Genomic DNA, 25859 nt, shown 5'->3' with positions numbered 1-25859 from the left:
TGCGCTCAACTCTGATGTTTGCTCACTGGCTTTGTCTGATACATGCAAACACAGAAAGAACACACGTCATCTTCATCTTCAAATGTGTAGGGGCGTCACAGGGGGGGTGTAAGTGGGACTGAGTTACTAGCCCCCCCCCCCCCCCAGGGCCCAGAATTTGGTGCTATGCCCCTGTGTGTGTGCATTGTTGTTAAAGGAGACATCCGTTCATTTTTTGTGTTATCTTTGATATGTGGCAAATCACTCACCAACGTAGAAATGCCCATTGAGTTACTCCACAAATCCCCCTGTCGACCCCCACCGACCCCCACATGAGACCCTTACAGGCGATGAAAGTCCCGACAAGCTAACCGCTTATAACAGAACGAGCTAACGCTGGCTGCTTTCTCTCTGCCTGGCAACACCAGGCTGGTCCGGAGAGAAACAACGAGCGTTAGCTCGTTCTGTTATTAGCGGTTAGCTTGTCGGGACTTTCATCGCCTGTAAGGGTCTCATGGGTCTCCACAATGAGTGCTAGGAGAAAAAAAACAGACTTTGCATTTGTTAAAATAGGCGAATTTGGGCTGTGCTCGCGCCTCCTATTATGCCAACGGTGGGGGTCGACAGGGGGATTTGTGGAGTAACTCAATGGGCATTTCTACGTTGGTGAGTGATTTGCCACATATCAAAGATAACACTAAAAATTAACGGATGTCTCCTTTAATGTGTGCTAGGACAACTTGACAACTTTACTCACAAGTGCCCTCTCCTTTGAAAGTGTCTGTGACGTATTCTAACTCATAATTATACAACGTGTTTTGACTGTTCAATACTCAACTTTATAACCGGGGCCGGCACATTTCGACTGCCGACAACTCATAACTCTATATGTGACAACTTAGCAGCAACAACAACTCTCTTGTTCCATTCTTACCTTCACAATAGTGTCTCCCGTTTACCCCCCAAAGCAGCCCATTTTACACAGTTTATTATTAACAGTAAATAGGTGTAACTTATTGCGTGTGTGTTTGGGGGAGAGAGAAAGAGAGAGCGAGATAGAGAGCTTGCAAACCAGAGGACATGAAATGTGTCTGATATGCAGTGATAATTATTGTAATGAACTGCCGTGTCATTGTCAACCTGACAGGATGTCCAGAGAGATTAATATTTTCCAGTCTTTGTCATAATAATTCGGTCAAAACCGACAATTACCGGCCTAACGCGACCTTGTGCGTGCGTGTGTGCGTGCGCGCGTGTGTGTGTGTGTGTGTGTGTGTGTGTGTGTGTGTGTGTGTGTGTGTGTGTCGACATAAACAAGGAATCAATGAAATGTATTGAAAATATACTGTTTATGAACTTAATGCCCTAATGTGTTGTTTGGCAAGTTTTGCTCCATTTAGAATGCAGAGTTTAGAGAGACAGGAAACAGACAGAGAAAGGCAGGACGTTCCGGAAGATTCCACGTCAGGCTGAACCAGTTTAGTTTTTGGCTGTGATTAAAAAACAAACTAAAACAAACAAACAAAAATACATCTAAATGATAAATATACAGGACAAGACAATACTGTATACGGAGTGGTGGGCTTCCGTGTTATTCTAAAAGGCATAAAATAATGGTAGAGCTCAACAATAGAAACTCTGTGTCTGTGTCTCTGCTGACTGTAAGGACAGTCATCAAAGTATTGTATCTGTTACACTGCATTCCATTCAATCCTGCCTCTCATTAACCACATTAAGTATCTGCTGTCATGCTGAAGGTTATGAACCCTTTGTTTCATAAGCATATCTCATGCATGGGATCACAGTAAGGTGACAACATCTCATCAACAAAATTCCTGTTAAAGCTTCCTTGCCAAACTAAAAACTAGTTTAGTTGGTAGATCTTGATCTCCTCTCCTAACACTGTCGTGTGTACATAGTCAGTGCATCATTGTTGTCGTGCAAAAACCTTTTATGTTGAAACCCTGACCCATAAATTAAAGCCCTTCATCATACAAGAGTGTCACACAAAAGTAGTGAAAATAGCAGATCTACAAGCTCACATTTCTTTCCCACTATTCTTTGTTGTTTTATATAATAATACAAAATGGACATACCACCAGACAGCAACAACATACATATACGGTGTGAATATAATTATATGGGGTGCCGATGGCCTAGCGGTGCATACAGTACCACATATAGGATCTAATGTCACCTGACAGCAAGTCACAGGCTCGATTCCCAAGCCCAACGGCCTTTGCTGCATGTCTCTCCCTGTCTCTCTCTCTCACTCTCTCTCTCACTGTGTCCTGTCTGTCTCTACTGTATTATCCAAAATAAAGGTAGAAAAGCCCAACAATATATATATATACTATATATATATCAAATATATATAATATATATATAAATATATATTTATTTTTTCTTGCATAAAGTTCAGGGTTGAATTTCAGTCCCTGTATATTATTACATCACACATAAACATGTCCTGATGCCATCAGTTGTTTTATGAAGCATAAATGTGATCATCAGCTGACTGAGAAACTGCAGGTTAATCTAAAATTATATTAGTATTGTATTATATTATTACGAGTGCTATAATTATAGTGTTATAAGATAATTATACCTTAACTGTTTATAATCTAAACAGGGGTATGATAGAAAGTGTTACCTAAATATAAAATATATTCTTAAACCAAACATATTTTATATAGTGAGTCTATACTGTCTATAGGACATTATTCAATAAGAACAATTATTATATATTATATAACTCTCTATATTATATAACTCTCTACAATTGGTTCAATTTGGTCTTGCATGATTTGGTAAATTACAAAATATTTCTTTTGAGTAAAATAATCAAACTCTAATCCAATGACATGAGATATGTCCTTATACTTGTTGTCTATGATCTGTTTCAGTGACCTCTCATCATGTTCAGATGACCTCTCATATCCTTCAGTGAGTGGCACAGAGACACTACGTTGGTACAGTAAGTAAAAACAACAGAAACCAAAATGAATGAACTGAACAAAACACCTTTTAATAAGCAGACATCTATGATCACAATGCAAAGAATGTAAACTTTAAACTCTGTCTCACCAGTTTCTGTTACAGAGCAATGTCAAAACTATGTATTACTGTAGAAAGAACTGTGTGTGTGTGTGTGTGTGTGTGTGTGTGTGTGTGTGTGTAGGCGCGCGCGCGCGCACGTGTGAAAGAAAAATTGACCTTTTTGTTTTTTTCACTGTGTTGCAGGAAGCTGGTGTGTTCTACAGCCGTTTGGATTGTTTCCTCCTTAAACACAGCAGACAGAAGAGGTGAGCATCATGTACATTATGTAACTACCAGTTTAATTTAAAATATATAACTGCATACAGCAATACGAGGGCCAAGCAATTCAATACAGGATGTGCAATATGCAATATCTGCAATATGCAGGGGTCATCGCCAGGTCAGCTTGTGATGGATATTTCCATCAATATTATTTTTTTGCCATGGACATGCAAAACGAGCAAAAACACATAGGCCTACCCCCACATGTATACAGTACTAATGGACTCTTGATGTGCCATAGTGTCTACTCTATTTCACTGCACTACACATTTTAAAACAAGACTACATTATTTTGGGATAGATATTTTTGCTTTGTGATTATCATTTCTTCTAGCTTCTAGCTTCTTCTGCACATAATTTATTAACACACACGAGGAAGTTCCCCTTTCATGACTTTTCCTAAATATTCAATTCAACTCATCTCGGTTTTTTTTTTTTTATCTGAAATGTATTATAAATATGAAATTACATATATATATATATACCATCCCAGACGTTATATTTTGGCTATTTGGACCGGTCTTACCCTTTCTCCCCCAGGCAAGAGCTGTTCACACCTCAGAGACCCCCTGCATTGGCCCGCCGATCGTCATTGCTCTATTTAATGGCTGATTTGCATTTCACAGTCCGCCTGTTCAAGGGACTTCTCTCCTCTAGGCCTACTAATAATGAAATAGAAATAACTACTGCTTTGTCCCCATAAATCTAACCACTAAATGTTGTATTTTTGTTCTGAGCAATGGGTTGCTTCGCTCTCTCTCTCTCGCTCTCTCCCTTGCGCTCTGTCTCGGTGTTGCCATGTCTGCGTATTATAAGCGACTTTGGGCTTGTTTTTGTATTAAGTCAAAAGATAAAAACATTGCTCTCCGTACATTGCATGAACTTGTGCGGACACCTCGCTTGCTTTTGACATCAGGGTATCTCTCTCTCTCTCGCTCTCGCTGTCGCTCTCGCTCTCGCTCGCTCTCGCTCTCGCTCTCTCTCACACACACTCAGAAAAACACACCGCATGCAGTACAATTCTCATAGACCTGGCTGCTTATTTCTCTCGCAAACCCGTTTGGCAACGCTGCCTGCATGTAACTAATGCTGCGCCAACAGATCTGATCTACAAGCAGAGGGCACGTCAGGCAGCGACTGTTTTCTGTTTGCAGATCAGATATTTAGCGCAGGAGTAGAGCAGGAATGAGCACATTTGTGGAACATACCGATGTGTTCACTTGTTGCGCTGACATGGGGAGGAGAGGAGACGCTTTTGTCAGCAACGTGGACAGCTCATAGAAGGAGACGCTTTACGCGTCTCCTCCAGACAATAATGTGAATATTATTATTATGATTAATAATAATATATGGTTTGTCAAGAGAGATCCATGTGTTTTGGACAATGGATATAGTCACGTAATTAGACAGTGGCTTCAGTGGTTCATATCCATGTTTCCCTCAAGAGTTTAATGTAACGTTACAGATCGCGCTGTTTTATACGCTTTTTTTATAAAGATTTTACATACAGAATCTGCAGTTACCATTACAAGTTAGCCTATTTTATTATGTTTCTGCCTGCCTACAACAACATATGTGAGCTCGCTGACTGAGCAGAGTGCAATTGAAATGTTAATAGCTATTTAAAAGACAATGGAACCCCCACTGTGTGGGGGAGAAGGTGTCAGCTCGTCTGGAGCACAGAGGGGAGACAGTGACCAATAGAACAGCTGGAAAAAACTGCCTTTTTGACCTGAAAGTCAGGCAGCGTATGGGATGGTGAAACCCCAGTCATGAGAGTGTTAATGAGCATGTTACTTTACGAGTCACCAAAGTTAGCCTATTCAAACACATTTTAATATTTGTTTACGTTATAATGAAGAAAATATATAGGCTATATTTAGATTTTTTTTTCTAAATAAAAGATGTGCCACAGACACATTTGTCCGTGTACGGACATGTTGATGACCTCTGCCTGTTCACACTTACATGACTGGGGTTTCACCATCCCATACACTGCCTGATTTGGGGATCAAAAAGACCGTTTTTTCCAGCTATTCTATTGGTCACTGTGTCCCCTCCGTGCTCCAGACGAGCTGACACCTTCTCCCCCACACAGTGGGGGTTCCATTGTCTTTTAAATAGCTATTAACATTTCAATTGCACTCTGCTCAGTCAGCGAGCTCACATATGTTGTTGTAGGCAGGCAGAAACATAATAAAATAGGCTAACTTGTAATGGTAACTGCAGATTCTGTATGTAAAATCTTTATACAAAAAAGCGTATAAAACAGCGCGATCTGTAGCAGTACATTAAACTCTTGAGGGAAACATGGATATGAACCGCTGAAGCCACTGTCTAATTACGTGACTATCTCTATTGTCCAAAACACATGGATCTCTCTTGACAAACCAATATTATTATTATTCATAATAATAATATTCACATTATTGCCTGAGTGTAGAGCGTCTGCTTCTATCAGCTGTCCACGTTGCTGACAAAAGCGTCTCCTCTCCTCCCCATGTCAGTGCAACAAGTGAACACATCGGTATGTTCCACAAATGTGCTCATTCCTGCTCTACTCCTGCGCTAAATATCTGATCTGCAAACAAAAAACAGTCGCTGCCTGACACGCCCTCTGCTTGTAGATCAGATCTGTTGGCGCAGCATTATAAAACAGCACGATCTGTAGCGAACACATCGCTATGCTTCACACATATGTGCACAATCCTGCGCAAAATATCTGAACTACAAGCATAAAACAGTTGCTGCGTGACAAGCTGTATGCTTGTAGATCTGATATTTTTCCGCCGCGAGAGAAATAAGCAGTCTATGAAAATGTTACTGCATGCGTTGTCCCCTGAGAAAACAGTGAGGCATGAAGCAGTCGTGTGTATTTCTGTCTGTTTCCTATAACATCATGAGTTGTGAATGTGGGGATCGCATTTTTACTTTTTAAAAAAGAAAACGTTTCAGTCCTTTTTATTATTATTATTTATGTTTATTTCACAAGGACAATACAAAAACAATGAGTCAAGTTATAAAAACATGAAACCATTGCATTGTATGGGTTTATAGCCGAGGCTAATTTGCAACCCCAGTCCCTGGTTAGACCTTTCTATAAATATTTACCTAATAAAAAAAACATTTACAAAAGGACATGCATGAAGCTCTAATCTAAAGTACGAAAATATATGTATATCTGCAAAGTAACTAGTAACTAAAGTTTTCAAATAATTGTAGTGAAGTAAAAGTACAAGATTTGCCTCTGAGATGTAGTGGAGTAGAAAATGATTACCATTATAATGTAATTATATATATATAATTATAATCCTCCTATAATTTGAGTAACCTCTGTCTGTCTGTAGTGGTGAAGCTACCCGGTTCTCCTCAGTGGCTGGAGCAATTGCTCTGATTTTGCACACAGCCATTGACCATTACCAGCTGAACTTAACTGTGAAGCCCGTTTTTCAATTTCATCAAATCTCAGCTTCTTATTAGCGTTTATGTGTCAAACAATAGGAGATAAAGTTGCCAGGTTTCGCGCGTGAAACAAGCAGCAAGGTCTATGAAAACAACGCCAAGCGAAGCAAGCCCTACAAGCAACAAGGTCTATGAAAAGAAGGCCAAACAAAGCGCCTTCACACATATACATTGCCTCTTGGAAAACAGCCGATCTACAAGCTCAGAACGCGTACCCACACCCACCTGCACTTTCACAAACAACGCCAAAACACACTACCACCAATATTGGCCCTAAACCGCTTACAATAAGCGAACATGGCAACACCGAGACACATGATTCCATTCACTGCGTTCCGTTCACCGCAGCACACCAACTGAGAGAGGGGGGAGAGAGAGGGCAGAACAGGCTCCGTGCTGTGTGTGTGTGTGTGTGTGTGTGTGTGTGTGTGTGTGTGTGTGTGTGTGTGTGTGTGTGTGTGTGTGTGTGCATGAAACACACTGCAATCCTTGGTAGCACGTCGCGTTTAAGTAAATCTCATCACCAGGCAGACACACAAAAGTTCATCATCTAGCCATTGAACCGTGTCGAGTCTCCGAAATTCTGTACAAGCAAACGATGCGGCCGTTTCACAATCTCGCCCCTAAACACGGTCGCCCCGGATCGCACCGAACGGTCTGGAGTGAGCAATCTGCGCCTAATTGTCTCGCCCCTAAACACGGTCGCCCCCCATCGCAACGAACGGTCTGTGGTGGGCGATCTGCTTCTAAACAAGTGGAGAGTGTTTATTTGTTAAGGACGCCCATGCATTCTCCACTGTTGAACATGCACCCTTTAACTGCATATCTGCTTGCACATAATTATTAATTATATTGTTGTTAAGTTGAAATAATAGTTGTACAAGCTGTAATAACACTGTTGTATAATTATAAATAAAGTATAAGGAATAACAGAATATATATATATATATATATACACACACACAACATTCTTACAGATCTCTCTCTGTGTGTGTGTGTGTGTGTGTGTGTGTGTGTGTGTGTGTGTGTGTGTGTGTGTGTGTGTGTGTGTGTGTGTGTGTGTGTGTGCGTGTGTGTTTGCGACGGGACCCGGGGGTTCCGCGGTGGGGGTTGCCCGTGGGGGGGGGGGGGGGGGGGGGGGGGGGTCGCTTATAATAAGTCGCTTATAATAAGCAGACATGGCAACATAGACAGAGCGCTGACTGTAGACAGAGCGCTGGCTGCGCGGTCTGCGGGGGGTCTCGAGGTGTCAACTGCTCTTCCCTGGGGGAGAGAGGGTGAGTGCGGTCAAATTAGCCGAAATAACGACTGGGATGGTATATATGGGGCCGATTTCATATTTATAATACGTTTCAGAAGAAAAAAACAAACAAAGATGATTTGAATCAAATATTTAGGAAAAGTCATGAAAGGGGAATTTCCTCGGAGCTTCATGAGAGAAGATAATCCACTTTAAATTCTTAAAATCGTCCAGATTGACCGGCTAGTCACGCGAGTGTTAATGAGTGAATTAATGCTGAAATGAAACGTGACGTACACAACTATGATGTGCAGTATGCAATATATTCATAATGTATTTGTCTCATCAGCAGGAACAGGAGGAGCAGTGGTACATCCCCGGAGGTTGTGTGTTTTACGTCCTCCCGGTGGGGGCTCCTCAGCTGGCAGGTGAGTCAGTAGGTTACAACACAGAGATGTGTGTGGAGAGCAGGGGCGTGCTGGGACCAAAATTCAGCTCTGGGATTTTCCGAAATTTTTCAATAATAAAAAAAAAAACATGCTGCAGTTGTCTTGGGTGGCCCACCGGCCGTCTGGCGGCCCGTAAATGACGCGGCCGTTCTGGAATTTTCCCGAATTTCCCAGTGGCCAGCACGTCCCTGGTGGAGAGAAATCAGTTAGCATAACGATTAAAATGGGGAGAAAAGGGGGTAAAAAAAACAACAACAACAACTGGGTATAAGACCCAGGGGTCATCACCATGGCAGCTTGTTATGGACATTTTCATCAATATTTCCTTTTTGCCACGGACATGCAAAATAATCATTTTACCAAAAACACATTGGCCTAGCCCTAAATGTATGCTAATGGACTCCTAATGTGTATAGGGTCTATTCCAATGTGCTGCACATTTTAAAACAATGGTATGTCTGCATTAACTACTGAGACACTTAACCACCAAAAAGAAACAATGGATAAATGAACTTGACATTGAAAACAGTTGTAGTTTAGTTTCTAACAAATGCACTATCAACACTTCACACGCAAGGTTGCAGATTTACAAATGATACATTTACAAATACACAAATATTTATACAAATCAGAACAGTTTTATTTAAATGCCAGCTCACAAGTCTTCAGCTTCAGGGTGTGGGAAGCAGACTCTTTTGTAATCTCAGTGGTGATTTGATTTCATTGATTTCATTGCAACCAACAAGGTCAAAAAGACAATTAAGGATAAACAACATGCAGTATTGTCATAGACTTGTTTACACTATGGGTCCCCTAGATAGTGTTCTAGAAATGTGTTGGATGTTTGCCAGGAGTTTGTTGATTTCCACGTGTATTCAAGTTGAAGTCGGTCTGTTCCAAATGCTTTAACCACAGAAAGTGTAACCAGAGTGCTCACCTCTGATCAAAGTTAGGTGCCTTCGCATACGGCTATTGTGACACTGCATTCAATAAAAGCCCTGTCATGTCCCTCATGAATCACTCATCATGTACTGGTATGTGGCGCATAACTTAGAGTAGATTTTCTCATCAACATAGAAACCTGTTCACCTGAATGGAAAACACAATTATTGAAGGTACCATGCGGAACAAAAAAATAGCATCGCTGGTGGAACTTGATATCCTCCTGTCCTCTGTCCTTTGACAAGCCAATCTCTATAAACCTGACATCCCAATTTTAGTGCATGCCATTATAGGCACAAAATAAATTGAGTCAACAACAGAGTCACATACTGTACAAAAGCTGAAATCAAGATACATGGATATAACATTCTTGACTATCACTGACATTGACAATGAACCTGCTTTTACTACAGATACACATGACTTAGACAACAATGAGATAAAAAGTGAGTAACACAAAGAAAAGAAAAAAAAGGAGATAAAAATGAGAGACATTAAAGAAGTCTCATCAGTACAGACAGTGGTTCCATCGCAAAAGGTATTATATATCATATGGCTATTATAGCGAGTGCTGGCTTTTCAAAGGACAGGGTTACTCGAGGGCAGAAGGCTATCAAAAAACGTTCTACCAGCTACACCTCTACCAGTAATAATTACATGTTAAATGCTTCTCATGGAAACGTCAAGGATAAAATGCCAATGGAACACCAGAGCAAGGAAACTTGAGAGACAAAAAAGATATGTAGACCAACATGATGAGTGATTAGTGAAGGGCATGCCAGGATTTTGTATTGAATGCAGTGTCACTTTAGTTTAATGTGAAGGCACCTGTCAGGATTTATGACCAGGGGTGCACATAACTGGTGCACCCCTGTGCCGTGCATGCTGCAGACGAAGGGAAACGCTTTTGCGCACCAACAGCTGGGACAGGAATTTACTTCCTGAAGCCACACTCACACAATCACGCTAAAGCAGTAGTCGGCCCCATAGACATATAAAGGTAGACGCCTCCTTCGGCTCTGAGGCATTGGTATCACGGGGGCCATTGTAACGTAGGAAAGCTTCCCTGAAGCGTCCGCGTGTGTCACAGAAGGGGGCGTTCGGTAGGCCAATCAGAGGCAGGTGGGGGCGGGACAACTAGATTCTGACAGGTCTTAGAAAAGACGCACTGTGATTGGCCAGTAGTCAACGCGCTGTGAGCGCTTTTCCTACGTGAAAATGGCGGCCGCGATACGAGTTGCTCCAACAAACTGCAGAGGCCAATAGGTTACTATATCTATGGTCGGCCCCATGTACAGCCATTAGGCGAAGGGGGAGGGGACGCATGCTGCACGTGATTGTGTGAGTGTGGCCTCGAAGTACACGTACATGTGGTGACTCAAGTAAGCATTACATAAATCAATTGGTGCGTAAACAACATTTACTGAGTGACAAATATGTGCTTTTCAAAGATCGTCTATTTAAGGCAGGGGTGATGCAACTTTGATGATGGAGAGACTATATGTCCACATTCACTCCTGAGGGCCACATTGCATATACTGTCGAGCCATTCTTTGTCACACAAAAGTAGCAAAAGTAGCAGATCTACAAGGTCAAAGCGCGTCGCAGTGCGACGCGCTTTGAGCTTGTAGATTTAGATTAATTGGAATTTGTCACATCCTCTGCATAGTCTGTGCCAACACACCCATTCGCCCAGTGCCCTGATGACTACTTGGTTTCACCTGTGTATTCTCCTCACCTGTTCCCATTCCCCATTCAGTGCTTAGTCTATATATAGACCCTGTGTTTGACTGTTTGGTTGCTGTATTATCAGTTTGCTTTATGTGTCCTAATGACACTTCCCTTGCATATAACAGTGCACTTTGATTTTCACCCCCCAGCCATCTGTCTTCACCACTGATGGTGCCATGGTGGCATATATTATGACTTTGTTATCTGGCTGAGCGCTCGTCTAGTCTAATGCGCTGCTGGAGAAACAATCCCCCTTGTGTGCCGACTACGACATGTCATCTCCTCAATGAAAAGGATTTTCGATCACCCAGTGAGGGGGAGAGACGCGGCGACTCGTCTGCTGCATCTCCGACAAGGACGCAACAGTGCCGCTGACTATGCGATCGAGTTCCGCGTCTTGGCCGCGGAGAGTGAGTGGATGGAGGCGGCGTTAATTCCTACTTTTCTTCACAGGCTCTCGGATGAGGTCCAGGATGAGCTGGTTTGCCGTGAGTTTAGTGAGGGGTTGGATTCCCTTGTTACCATGGCCATTCAAATGGATAATCGCTTCCGTGAGCGCAGGAGACAGAGGCAGTGGAGCAGAGCGCAGGGCTCAGCCGAACGTTTCCGAGTGGGGCCGAGTGTTCCCGACTCCTCCCGAATGGTCCCGACGTCATCAACAGCTGCCGATTCCCTGTCTACCGAGGAGCCTATGCAACTGGGACGCACCAAGATATCTACCAGGGAGAGGTAGAGAAGGATAGCTGAGAGGTTGTGCATGTATTGCGGTAAGCCAGGCCATTTCCGTATTTCATGCCCAGAGAGAGAGGGAAATGGGGCGGCTCAACAGTAAATGGGGAATTACTGGTGAGCCATATCGTTTCATCCTCCCCATCTTCTTCTTGCTTTAAAATGCCTGCTGTTTTGTCCTGGGGGGGCCAAAAGCACTCGGTCACTGTGCTCATTGACTCGGGGGCAGCAGGGTGTTTTTTGGACAGTTCTTTTGCTCTCTGTCACGAGACACCTTATTTTAAGTTACATCACCCCCAACGTGGCACTGCACTGGATGGACGTCCTCTGGGAAGAGGCGTGGTTCAGCATCTCACTGAACCTCTGAGCCTACGTTTGTCTGGGAACCGCTGTGAGGGTATTCAACTTCACCGTATTGACTCCCCGGAGCTGCCGCTCATTCTGGGGCATCCTTGGCTGGTGCACCACAACCCCCACATCGACTGGCCGTCCGGGACCATATTGGAGTGGGGCCGTTCCTGTCATTCCCAGTGTCTACGCTCTGCACCTAGTGCGCCTCAGTCTCCAGGGCCTGGTCCTTCGTCTGGGGGCCCCGAACCCCCCGAATGTTCTAGGGTCCCTCCCGAGTATTCTGACCTCAACCTGGACTTCTCCAAACAACGTGTGGCGTCCACACTGCCCCCACATAGGCCCTATGACTGTGGTATTGACTTGCTTCCAGGGTCGTTTCCACCTCGTGGGAGGCTCTACTCTCTCGGGTCCTGAGGTGGCGGCCATGGAGAGCTACATTGACAAGGCCCTCACAGCAGGGTTCATCAGGCCGTCCACGTCCCCAGCAGGAGCTGGGTTTTTGCCTTGACTTTAGCCCGGCTAAAGTCAAGGCAGTGGTTGACTGGCCCCAACCCACCACCCCGAAACAATTACAAAGATTCTTGGGCTTTGCTAACTTATACAGATGTTTTATCCGGGACTACAGCAAGGTGACAGCGCCTCTCCACGCCCTCACTGCCGGGCCTGCTACCCACTTCCGTTGGACCCCCGAGGCGGAATGGGCCTTCAGTGGGCTGAAGCGGCGTTTCTCTTCTGCCCCCATTCTGACCCACCCGGATCCTTCTTTGCCCTTTGTAGTAGAGGTCGACGCCTCGGATGTGGGGATTGGCGCAGTGCTCTCGCAATGTCCTGCCAAGGAGAAGAGGTTCCATCCCTGTGCCTTTTTCTCTAAGAAGCTGGATTTGGCAGAACGCAACTATGACAACGGGAACCGGGAGCTGCTGGCGGTCAAGGAGGCGCTAGAGGAATGGCAGCGCTGGTTGGAGGGAGCGGAACATCCTTTTGTGATCTGGACTGACCACAAGAATTTAGCTTATATTCAGTCGGCCAAGAGACTCAATTCCAGACAGGCCCGGTGGGCTCTGTTTTTTGACCGTTTCTGCTTCACCCTTTCCTATCGCCCGGGTTCCAAGAACCTGAAGCCTGACTCACTCTCCCGCCAGTTTGACCCTTCTGAGAAGGACCCGGATCCATTATTCCGAGTGCTCTGGTTATAGCGCCTGTTACCTGGGAGATAGAGACCATCGTTCGGCAAGCGCTTCAGCAGGACCCTGACCCGGGTGGTGGCCCGCCATCCTGCCTGTTCGTCCCTGTGGCCGCTCGTTCCGAGGTACTCCAGTGGTCCCATTCTTCCAACCTCGCTTGCCACCCTGGCGTTTGACGCACCCTGGCTCTCCTCCGGCAACGCTTCTGGTGGCCGTCCATGGTGGCCGACACTCACTCCTTTGTCCTGGCTTGTGCTGTCTGTGCTTGCAACGAGACCCCCAACCTCATACCCTCTGGGTTACTCCAACCCCTGCCGGTGCCACGTCGCCCCTGGTCCCATATCTCTATTGACTTTGTCTCTGGGCTTCCCCCTTCTGAGGGCAAGACGGTTATCCTCACCATCGTGGACCGTTTCTCGAAGATGGCTCACTTTGTCCCTGTGTCTAAGCTCCCCTCTGCCAAGGAAACGGCCCAGCTCATGATCGACCATGTCTTCAGGTTGCACGGGTTACCCCTGGATGTGGTTTCCGACCGGGGACCCCAGTTCTCCTCTAGGTTCTGGAGGGCCTTCTGTTCTCTCTTGGGAGCTTCTGCCAGCCTCTCGTCAGGTTTTCATCCCCAGTCAAATGGCCAGACGGAGCGTGTGAATCAAGACCTAGAGGTCGCACTCGGATAATCCCTCCTCTTGGTGCGGTCAACTCGCCTGGGTGGAGTACTCCCACAACTCCCTTCCTTGCTCCTCTACTGGTCTGTCCCCATTCGAGTGTGCTCTGGGCTATCAACCCCCACTGTTTCCGGAGCAGAAGAGAGAGGTTGAGGTCCCGTCAGTTCAAGACTTTGTCCGTCGTTGCCGTCGCACCTGGAGGAGAGCCCGGTCCTCTCTCTTGCGGACAGCTGCAAGGAACCAGAGACAAGCTGACCGGCACAGGCAGCCTGCTCCTCGCTACCAACTCGGACAGGAGGTTTGGCTTTCTACCCGGGATTTGCCCCTGCGAGCGGGGGAGTGGAGTCCCGAAAATTGTCCCCACGCTACCCTTTCAAGATCACACGCATCATCAACCCTGTAGCCGTTCGCCTCAAACTCCCCAAGACCCTTCGGGTGCACCCTACGTTCCATGTCTCTCAACTCAAGCCAGTTTCCTCCTCCCCTCTGGTGCCTCCCACAAAAGCGCCCCCCTCCTCCTCGCCTTCTCGATGGTCATGCCACCTACACCGTCCGCCGCCTGTTGAAGGTGCGTCGCTGGGGCAGGGGCCGTCAATAGCTCGTTGACTGGGAGGGGTATGGACCCGAGGAGCGCTACTGGGTTCCTAGTTGGAACATCTTCAACCCCTCCCTGATTGCTGACTTCCACCGTCAGCATCCGGAGTCGCCTAAGGGGACGTCAGGAGCCGTCCGTAGGAGGGGGGTCCTGTCACATCCGCTGCCTCTGCATAGTCTGTGCCAACACACCCATTCGCCCAGTGCCCTGATGACTACTTGGTTTCACCTGTGTATTCTCCTCACCTGTTCCCATTCCCCATTCAGTGCTTAGTCTATATATAGACCCTGTGTTTGACTGTTTGGTTGCTGTATTATCAGTTTGCTTTATGTGTCCGGATGACACTTCCCTTGTTGTAAGGTGAACCTAAGTTCTTCAGTAAAGTACCATTAAGTTTATTCCTCGTTTCCTGAGTCCTGTTATTCTGCATAGTGGGTCCTTACCTGGTTTTCAAGAGTCCTGACAGAATTATATATTTTGTTGTGCTTTTGTTTAATTGGAATCCTGAAAAATAACATTTTTATTTCATTTAAAATGCATTTAGTTATACTTATGCTAACTTTATGAACTTAAATACAAATACATTGGGCATAAAAAAGACAATATAATTTTAATACTAGTCATTAAGCTACTAATATAGACTGAAGTAATTAAAGCGGGTCATGTTTGCATGTTTGGAATTATAACAGCTGAAATCAATAATACATCACTATTCTGATATTAACCTGCGGGCCGCATTAAGTGAAGGTGAGGGCCCCATTAAGTGAAAGTGAGGGCCGCATGTGGCCCCCGGGCCGCCAGTAGGCAATAAACGCTGGCAAGGGGATAAAAAGCTATGTTTTATTTTCAGGCAGTCAATGTATTAAGAGAAAACACATACAGTACACTGTTTTATTCAGAAACTATGAAAGCACAGATAGTGTAATGATTATTCAATTTATTAGTATTTATTATTTTTGAACAGATACAATACACGAATTGTAGGGCAAGAAATTAAGTTTATTTCAGAGGCGAGCATTTAATGCGAAGGCGTCTAACTTTGATCAGAGGTGAGCTAACTTTTAGGTTGGAGGCCGCCCCAGGCTGTGGATGGAGGGTTTCCACAGATTATTTGTTGAGTGTTATTATAGTTGTTATTGTCATTAGTGGACACTTTGAAACACTGTCTCTCAACTAACGACAGCCAGCTTTACTTGTCCAGTTCTGCCCTCCTTTCCCGTGGTAGCATAGCTCCACTGTAGAGAGGCTGTGTGCACAATGATGCAGAGAGGAGTCTGTTAAACCTGTTAATGAATGAATTGATGCTGAAATGAAACGTGACACAACTATGATGTTTATGCAGTGTTTTAATAATGTATTTGTCTCATCAGCAGGAACAGGAGGAGCAGTGGTAAAGTACCTGATACCACCCCGGAGGTTGTGGGTTCTACGTCCTCCCGGTGGGGGCTCCTCGATCAGCTGCCAGGTTAGTCAGTAGGTTACAGCAGTGACAAGCAAGGGGCAAGCCTGACATATTTACAATGAGGCCGTTACGGAAGAGAGACAGTTCATATGAATGGCCAGTAGGTGGCCTGCAGGTGTATATTCTCTCATTGTAAGCGGATGGGTTTTTTGACAAACTTTAGACTAGATTTTCATACCTAAATAAAAATTGTCATAAATATTATATGCTTCCAGTCGCTAGTTTAAAGTCTCCTTTCAATCACCATGATATGCGTTTTGCTAAATTATGGTCCCATTTATTCTAAAATTGACGATAAAGTAGGCTATGCTCCAGGAGGGGTGGGATGATTTGATTGACAACCTACACAACCAATAGCATTCATTCCCCGCCCCCGCTCTTGATTGACAAGCTACCCAACCAATAGCATTCTTTGGGGATTTTTTTCCGGTTCCCTGGTCACATGTCTGGTCTCAAAAAATAGCGTTTGAGTTCCGCCGTGCCCAATGGTATATATTAAAGATGGCGGATTGCACGTTCCTGAACAATCAGCTTAATTTACGGTCTGTAGAAACCAATGGATGACGTCACCGTTCCCTTCGTCCATATTTTTTACGGTCTATGGTGACAAGACACAGAAATGTGTGTGGAGAGGATCAATTAGCATAACCACTACATTGGGGAGAAAAAGGGGTAAAACCAAACAAAACCCAAATGCATAACCATTATGCCATTATTTACAAGCAACTTCAGCAAAACAAGCCCAATGTGGCTTATAAAAATCAGACTAGGCAACACTGCAGACAGGGAGATTGGAGTGCGTAAGATTGGATTGGGGATTATGGGTCTTCTCTTAAAGGTAATGGCATCTGTTACGGTGATTGGTTTTATCATTGTAACGCCCAAACCACACCTATGCATAATGTAACGGGTAGCACAGGTGTTTTGCAGATACCCATTCTAGACATAGAGCATACATAAGGTCCAGCCCAGGGGCCGTGGGCAAGAAAAACTAAATATTTAGCATTTTGTGCTCAGCTATAATTGTTGAGTCTGTTGAGGCCCTGAGCAGAACATCCCATGGGGCCCTTCTGACTGATTGATTGATTGATTGATTGAATACTTTATTAGTCAGAAATGTAATCAGCACGTGGCACAGTAACATTAAAGCTAAAAGGATAACACAAAATAGTCCTGGGGCATTGTTTCCATTGTGGTCCTATGCATTCACTTAATCAACATAGCATACAAAATTACCAAAATAATACATGTCATCAACAAATACAAACACTATGTGTAAAAAAATATATCTATAGATGGGAAAATTACATTTACCTCCCCTTGTGGTCTCCTGATAGATGTTTTTTTCAGGCCAATTTTGAAAGAAACCAGTGTTACACATCTTTTAATGGTCAGGGCATTCCACACTATGGTAGCAGAGCAGTAGAATGAGAATTTTCCCATGTTTGTTCTATATTTGGGTGTTGCATCTCTCTCTCTCTCTCTCTCTCTCTCTCTCTCTCTCTCTCTCTCTCTCTCTCTTCCACAGAATAGTAATATTGTAGTTCTATATTTGGTGGAAATATAGAACTACTATATATATATGTGCGTGTGTGTGCTGTCGAGCGATTACATTTTTAATCGCATGATTTGTGTAGTTAATTGCGCGATTAATCGCCTAATAATCACATATTTTTTATTGTCTCAAACTTGAATGATGAACTGAAAAGCAGTGCATTGTATTGTATACGGAGCAGGATGCATCCAAATGTATTATTTATTATTATTACTATACGTTTATTATGTATCCAATACATTATAAAAAACAATGTTATTTATTTATTATCTTAAATTTGAGTATAAATTATATCCTCTCTGGTGTACATACATAAAGCACCCTGTATTTATTATTTCCAGTGGTGTAATGTAACTAAGTACATTTACTCAAGTACTGTATTTATGTACAATTTGGAGGTATTTTTATTTATTTTACTTTACTGGAGTATTTAAAATGTTTTAGAGCTTTAACTTCTACTCCACTACATCTCAGAGGCAAATATTGTACTTTTACTCCACTACAATTATTTGAAAACTCTATTTTTTTTTAAATATTATTCATTATTACAAATTAAACATACATTAATCACTTCCGGCCTATTTAAGCTTTGGCTATTTGAAAATAGCCGATCTACAAGCTCACAACGCGTCACCGGTGTGACACATTGTGAGCTTGTAGATCTGATATTTTCTAAAGATTTTCATTCATTTTAAGAACTTGAAATGGGACATTATAATGAGTACTTTATACTTTTAAGTACATGTTGATACCAATACTTTTGTACTTTTACTCAAGTACATTTTGAATTCCAGACTTTTACTTGTAACAGAGTATTTCTACATTGCAGCATGGTGTTGATGTTTTATCAAAGGTGTTGTGGAAGTGGTTTTAAGCTGGGGGGCTGGGGGCTTGTCAAAGTATGAGTGTATGACACTGTTAACATCAAAAGCCAGGTGCAGAAGTCCACTTTTAATGTCTGTTATACAGATATACTCAAATAAAACAAAAGTGGCAGTAAATTACACTGATTTTGCCCGTCTTAGGTCAACAGGTAGGGCGTTCCAGAGCTTAGGGGTCTGGAATGCAAAAGCCCTTCCACCCTTTGAGATGAGCTGGGGTGTGGGGGTTTCCAGGAGGGCCTTATCTGCGGATCTGAGGCTGCGTACAGGCGTGTAGGGTTCCAGCATGTCAGAAATATAACGGGGGGCCTGTCCATTCACAGCTTTAAAAGTCATAAGTAAAATCTTAAAATCAATGCTAAAATTAACAGGCAACCAGTGAAGAGCAGCTAAAATGGGGGTGATAAGGTCACGTTTCTTGGTATTGGTTAAAAGTCTAGCAGCTGAGTTCTGTACCAATTGGAGACGGGATATTGCTTTTTTTTACAGAGGCCAGAATAGATGGAGTTACAATAGTCTAAACGAAAGGAAATAAAAGCATGAATTACCTTTTCTAAATCTGCAGGTGACAGGAAGCTTTTGACTCTAGCTATATTCCTTTGCTGGAAGTAACATGTTTGAACAGTTTGTGTCACTTGGGGAATAAAAGAGAGGCCAGAGTCAAAAAGCACACCCAAGTTACGGGCCACCTCCTTCACGTTCAGGGATAGACTACCAAGCTCTGAGACAAAATGTTGTGTAGCATTTGGGGGACCAAAGATGACAATTTCTAATTTCGACTCATTTAATTGTAGGAAATTATTTGCCATCCAGCACTTTATATCAGAGAGACGGGACAAGAGACTGGACAGATTTCCTGTAACACCGGGTAGTGGGATGTATAATTGTGTCCTTTGCATAGCAGTGAAACTGTATGATGTTTGCGGATAATATTGCCAAGGGGGAGCATATAAATAGAGAACAGGAGGGGGCCTAGATCCCTGCGGTACCCCACAGGTGAGGGGGACTGGAGGGGAAGAGGCGTCTCTCTGCTATGGAATGAGCGAAAACCAGACTGAAAAACCTCAAAGATACTGTTAAAATTCATAACATCAAGCAGTTGAGTGGACACAATCTTTTCCAAAAGTTTTGATCAAAATGGAAGTTTAGAAATTGGTCTAAAATGATTTAAAATCAGGGGGTTCAGTGAGGGTTTTTTCAGCAGTGGTTGGACCAGGGCAATCTTAAAACTTGGATGGAAAAGAACCAGTGGACAGAGAACAATTTATAATGGCTAATGTGTCTGGACCTACGGTATGGAGGATCTCTTTAAAGAATCTGGTGGGGATGATGTCAAGCGGGTGGAGTTCATGTGAGAGACTGTATCTTCTAGAATTTCCATGGAAATGTGTTCAAACTGGGGGAATTTGGCTGTTAATAGGGGGCAGTCAGGGCGGTCAGTGGGAGCAGGAGGGATCCTCTGCCTGATGTCTTCTATTTTGTCCATAAAATGGGAAACAAACTTATTGCACATTTCTAGGGAGGCCTCTAGAGGCTGACTTGGTGGGGGGCCCATTACAGACTCATTTGCCTAGAACAGCGATCTGGGATTGTGTGGTTGTGAACCAATGAGCTTTGAGAAATATTTAATATTGATCAGTGACATAGCTTAACCAACATTGAACGGAATGTGCTAAGAAAAAGTTCACATTTGTTAGATTTTCAAATAGCCTATGTGTATAGGGTTAAAGTGGTTCTCAAACCTTTACGTGCCAAGGACCCCCAAATTGATATATATTTGGCTGCGGACCCCCATCTGAAAATGTTTTGTATATCTGCTATTTTTGAGAATCCCTGTCTAAACCACTGTTCTAAAATCTGACAAAATGTAGGTTGCTGTATATAGCTAAAATCTAAAATGACACAGACGCTTTCCCGGTTTTAATGGGTTAACTAATCTTGCCTGGGACCCCCTGGAACCCCCTAAAGGACCCCTGGGGGTCTATGGACCTCACTTTGAGAACCACTGAGGTTGGGTATTGTTCAAAGTTAAAACAGAAATAAATAACAAAAATTGTTTTGATATATAACACATTTTAAAGGAAACAAGGACGTTTAGGTTTTCTTTTTTTTAAGAATCAAACCATGGCACCAACATATCTATTTTCAGCTCCATGGCAAAACCTGCAAACTACAACACATAGTCAAGAAAGAGCAGCTGGTGCTACAGTACCCTGGAAACCAGACACATCTGTGAAATCATTAAATTAACTGAGATTGAAAGGGTTTAAAATATTCAGAATGTATTGAGAAGAGACACATGACATAGGACGTGATTTTGAATATTGATTGACCTGTATTTGTCTTACTTTTATATGGTTAACAGAGGGTCAGGCTATGGAACGTCTGAAACGGGCCAGCAGCATGGACTTTCCTATTCTAAGTGAGTAAAACGTTTTGGTGTTCTATTTGTAAATATTTTATATTTTTGCAACAACTACAGGAATATTACAAATGACCGTGTAGCCTATTGAATAATGTATTCTGATACAGCTGAAGACACTTGGTCTCACGTGATGAAATTACTTTGTAAAGTTATGTTTAACACCAAGGAAAGAAGCACTTTCTGGGTCTAATAATATACAACACAATGTACAATTTAGGCATTTATCAGACGCTCTTAATCCAGAGTGATTTACAGTAAATCAGGTAAACATGATGTAATACATCTAAAATCATATACACCAAGAACCTATCATCAGTCTAAACAGTATATTATATTAAAAAAGACAATATGTACATTGAAACTATACACACTATAGGATTCCAGGTCTACATGTGAACCTGGCATCTGTCTACATAACATGCTATCTGAATAACATTTTAACCTTTACATACAGATGTGCCATTTCAAAACTTCAAATGTCCTGCCATCGCCAAGACAGTACATTTTCAGGGGATTTCCAGGGCAATAAGAGGGACAAAGAAGGGCATTTAAAATGCTGAATTATTTTGATGATCACTGCTTTTATGATGCTAATTAATTTGAGCAACTGGTCAAGGACCTCTTCAAATCACCTTTCGCCTCATAATGAGTCGGACACCTTCTTCAACACACATTCTTTTGTTCTCATGTATATGGTTGTCTGTTGAAGGGAAAAACGGGGGTGTGTAGTGACAACTTCTTTTCAGGGGCAAAACAGTGCCTTTTTAAGGGCAGAACAGGGAGGAAATAAATGCATTTTCAGGGCACTTTCAGGGAAAGAACAGTAACGTGTGAAGTTTTGAAGTGGCACATCTGTAAGACTGCAAGGTCATCAAGGCTAGGACTAGTGCTACGGGCTGAGGTGGAATCTGAAGAGGTTCAGGAGCTATTTTGTGGAACAGCTATACAGTATATATGCAGTATATATGAAACATCCAAGAAGCAGTGTTTGTCCTTCAGTGGTGCAGACTAAGAATCAGTCTTCAGGTGGAAAAAACATGAGTTTGTTGTGAGCAAGGCAACTCTTTAAGCCAGGGGTGTCAAACTCAATTTGGTGTCCGGGCAAGATTGGTCAAATTGTGACTTGAGGTGGGCAGGAACCAGTTGCGGACACACATGCGCGCTCACGCATTCAGTTATACAGCATTGTTTTTCAATCTGTTGTCTGAACTTGTCTCAGAAAACAAACAATGCAATTTGTAACAATAATAATAATTATAATAATTATAATTATTATTATAAACCATTTTAAGTAGAATAATTCAATTTGAAGTTAAACAATACCTGGTAATTTGTGTGGGTTGTTAAATAATTACATGTATAGAACAGTGGTGTAAAGTAACTAATTACATTTACTCAAGTACTGTACCTAAGTAAAGATTTGAAGTAGTTTTACTTTATTAGAGTATTTCCAATTTCCAGAACTTTTACTTCTACTCCACTACATCTCAGTCACTGCTATAACTACAGCGACCAGGCAGGTGAACACGTCATCTGCTGTTGTAGTGTCTGTCATAGGCACCAGCCCCACAAACTCCTCAGTGACGGTCAAAGATGCATCAACACCACGAATTTCCATGATTTTTCAAAAATAGCAGATCTACAAGCAGATCCACAATAGCAGATCTACTTTATATCTGCTATTTTTGAATAGCCAAATAAATCTTAAAATTACAGAGATGCTTTCCCCAGATAGAATGTTAAATACACTCTGAGTTCAAATAACACTGAGGATTTCACAGGGCAAGCTCCTGAGAAATAAAAGAAGCAGCTTTGATACATTTATGTTTTAACACATATATGATTAATGCTTCTAACTACCTATTATATATATATATATAATATAGACATAAAAAAGTTAGAGAACCACATTATAGCAACATAAGTGTTTCAGAAAACTGTTAGCATTTAGGAGACATTTGTAAAGATTTCCATGATTTTTCAAAAATAGCAGATCTACAAGCTCACAGTGCAGCACTCAGTGCAGCACTATGAGCTTGTAGATCTGCTATTTTTGAATAGCCAAATAAATCTTAAAATGACACAGATGCTTTCCCCAGATAGAATGTTAAATCCACTCCGAGTTCAATTAACACTGAGGATTTCACTGGGCAAGCTCCTGAGAAATAAAAGAAGCAGCTTTGATAGATTTATTTTTAACACATCTAAGTCACTTGCTGCTTCAGAGAGAGAGAGAGAGAGAGAGAGAGAGAGAGAGAGAGAGAGAGAGAGAGAGAGAGAGAGAGAGAGAGAGAGAGAGAGAGGCCTTCATCAAGGTCTAACAGTGTTGTAAAATGTCTTGGCTGGAGAATTCACTGCCTGGCTAAATTATACACCCGACACCAGTATGCCGGCAAGAGCAGTTGGACCAGACCAGGATTGAGAGTTGAACGTGGTTTTATTGCCAGTTCTGTGTACACAAATGTTGATGATGATATGGTGATGACGATGATGATTTTAAACTATAATAGAACAAACAGGGGAAACCAATCAAACAAAGTACATAACAATAAACTTAGGCAAGGTAACTTAACAAGTGATAAAAACTAAGGCATAAATGTCAAATAAACAAAAGGAACATTATGTACTAATAAACAGGAAACAGGCAAACAAATAATCAAAAGGAACATATGTACTAATAAACAGGGAGAAAACATACTAATAATCAAACGGAATATATGTACTAATAAACAGGAAACAAACAGAACTTACTTATAATGCATCAAGTGGACATAAAACATAGCGATGGCCAAAACGCAAAACCTCCTAAGTGCAAATTTCATGATTTTCAGATTTCACTGTGGATGAGGACTATAGGCTATGCTGCACATGCTCAGTCTGTCTGCAAGATAGTCCCGCCCCTGATTTTGTCAGAAAAGTCATTTGACTAAAACCTCCTATCTTGTTCAGTGCCAATTAGTGCTAAAATGTTGAAGCGCAAAACCTCTTATCTGCACAAGAACTAGTTGAGCAGCAGACAGAGCTGAAACTTTAGAATTCAGTGTTATGTAGACCATCTAAATGTCTTTCAGTTTGTACTAATCAATTATTTTCAAAATAAAAAAGTGTCTTCCACCCTTACTAGTTAAGTATTTGTTAGTAACTGTCAAGTTAATTACATTGCCTTGTTGATTGCTAATGATTAGTGTCAGGTGGTGAAACTTTTATCACACCAAGAGTGTGAGTTGATCAAAAATGTGATTGGTAATACTTGTTACAGTACTGTAGAATGTCTTGATCTCAAAATGAGCATAAAAAAAAACATTATTTATTAATTTGTAAGCCTAACTGTTTCTAGGTAAAAACCTCCTATGTGCATCTATGTAGATAGGAGGTCATTTTTAGGTATAGATAGGAGGTTTTGGCGTTGGACATTTTGAACTTGTGGTTAGAGGTTGTCATTGCTGCTTAGATGTGAACATCCATGTTGTGATTTTTAGCAGTGCCAACCGCTCTACATTTGACTTTGTCTGTGCGTATGTATGTATGTATGTTTGAGCACGGCACACGCAGTGTGCAGCCACCAGGAGGCAGAGTTTAGTAAAACACATTTTTGGAATAAATTGACAGGGATTTAACATTGTTTCTCTAGTTCATATATAGCCCAATTAAATAAACTCATCAAAGTCACCGCTTCCTTCACAGTGATTTTTTTAATTAAGATCAGATTAGATTAGATCTATTGGTCCCCGTGGGGAAATTCGTCTTCACTGACTGTACATTACATAAAAAGACCATTACACATCACACAAGACAGACAACAAGCAACAAGACAACTGGTGTCAATAGGACAGATTTTTCAGCGGGGCCTTTTGTTCAGGACCTCGATAGCTGCAGGGACCAGGCTTTTCCTAAAGCGGCCCCTGTTAAACGTGAGTGTTCTGTACCTGCGCCCTGAGGGTAGGAGATTGATGAATTTGTTGAGTGGGTGGGTGGTGTCTTGAACTATGGAGTTAGCTATGCGTGTGATGGATCTATTGTTCAGTTCTGTGAGGTTGGGTGTAGGGAGACCGATGATTTTAGCAGCTGTATTTGTGATGCGTGTAAGTTTGGCCTGGTTTGTGACAGAAAGCATAGTGAAGAAACATGTAGAACAGTACAGAAGGATGGGTTGAATGATACTTTGATATAGCAATAGCAGGAGGTGTGGGGCAACATATAGTCCTTTAAGTTTACGGATGGCTGACAGGCGTATTTAAAAGTGTCCACTGTTTCAACTGTTTGGGTGTTTATGATGGTGGGGCGCTGGGGGGAGGGGGTGCTGATCAGTAGTTCCTTTGTTTTATTTACATTGATTTGAAGATGGTTGTCTGAGCACCACTTGGTGAAAACGGAAACAGTGTTATGATAGTCCAGAGTAGATTGATTTCCATCGGAAATCAATCGTAAATGCAGATCAAAATCACACGTGAACACCGTGGCAGCCAACAACCCTGTGATAATATTGTGTTGTGTCGGTTGGGGGGTATGAGGGTATGGGGGTGGGATGGGGTTTGGAGTTATGGGGTGTGGGAGGTGTGGGGTGGCGGTTGGGGGGTGCATGAGGGCTTGGGTGGGTGGAGTTTGGGGGAACTTGTGGTGTGTTGGTTGGGGGCATGGGGACCGGGGCTTCTGGGAGTGGGGGTAATGGATTGGATGGGATTTGGGGGTACGAGGGTATGGGGTTTTGAGTTATGGGGGTTGAGAGGTATGGGATGGCAGTTGGGGGGTATGGGGTTTGTGGGAGTGGGGGAGTATTGCAGGTGGTGGAGTTGGGGGGTAGAAGGTATGGGGGGGATTTTGTTGAGGGGGGCATAGGCAAGTTAGGCCAGATCATATAGGATAGGGTCTTTGCGATGCGAGAGTGTGG

At 42.7% G+C, this 25859-nt stretch overlaps 1 protein-coding gene across 2 annotated transcripts in view; it reads left to right on the top strand.

Annotated features, from left to right (window-relative positions):
• LOC311064026 (GTPase IMAP family member 8-like) overlaps positions 1 to 25859 on the top strand; it is a 44725-nt gene that overhangs the window by 3801 nt on the left and 15065 nt on the right. Inside the window, exons 2-6 of one of the 2 annotated variants that reach the window (XM_084083741.1) lie at positions 2886 to 2956; positions 3223 to 3284; positions 8352 to 8430; positions 16019 to 16113; positions 20912 to 20968. In XM_084083741.1, coding sequence (XP_083939867.1) covers positions 20923 to 20968 — 46 coding nt within the window. In that variant the 5' untranslated portion in view covers positions 2886 to 2956; positions 3223 to 3284; positions 8352 to 8430; positions 16019 to 16113; positions 20912 to 20922. Of the gene's footprint in view, positions 1 to 2885; positions 2957 to 3222; positions 3285 to 8351; positions 8443 to 16018; positions 16114 to 20911; positions 20969 to 25859 lie in introns of both variants that reach the window. The other variant, XM_084083742.1, reaches the window with a different exon arrangement.

Source organism: Gymnoscopelus microlampas (assembly GCF_963454915.1).
Source record: "Gymnoscopelus microlampas genome assembly, chromosome: 17".
Taxonomy (NCBI): Eukaryota; Metazoa; Chordata; class Actinopteri; order Myctophiformes; family Myctophidae; genus Gymnoscopelus; species Gymnoscopelus microlampas.
The sequence above is the reverse complement of the archived record's forward strand: the minus strand, read 5'-3'. Positions and strand labels throughout refer to the sequence as shown.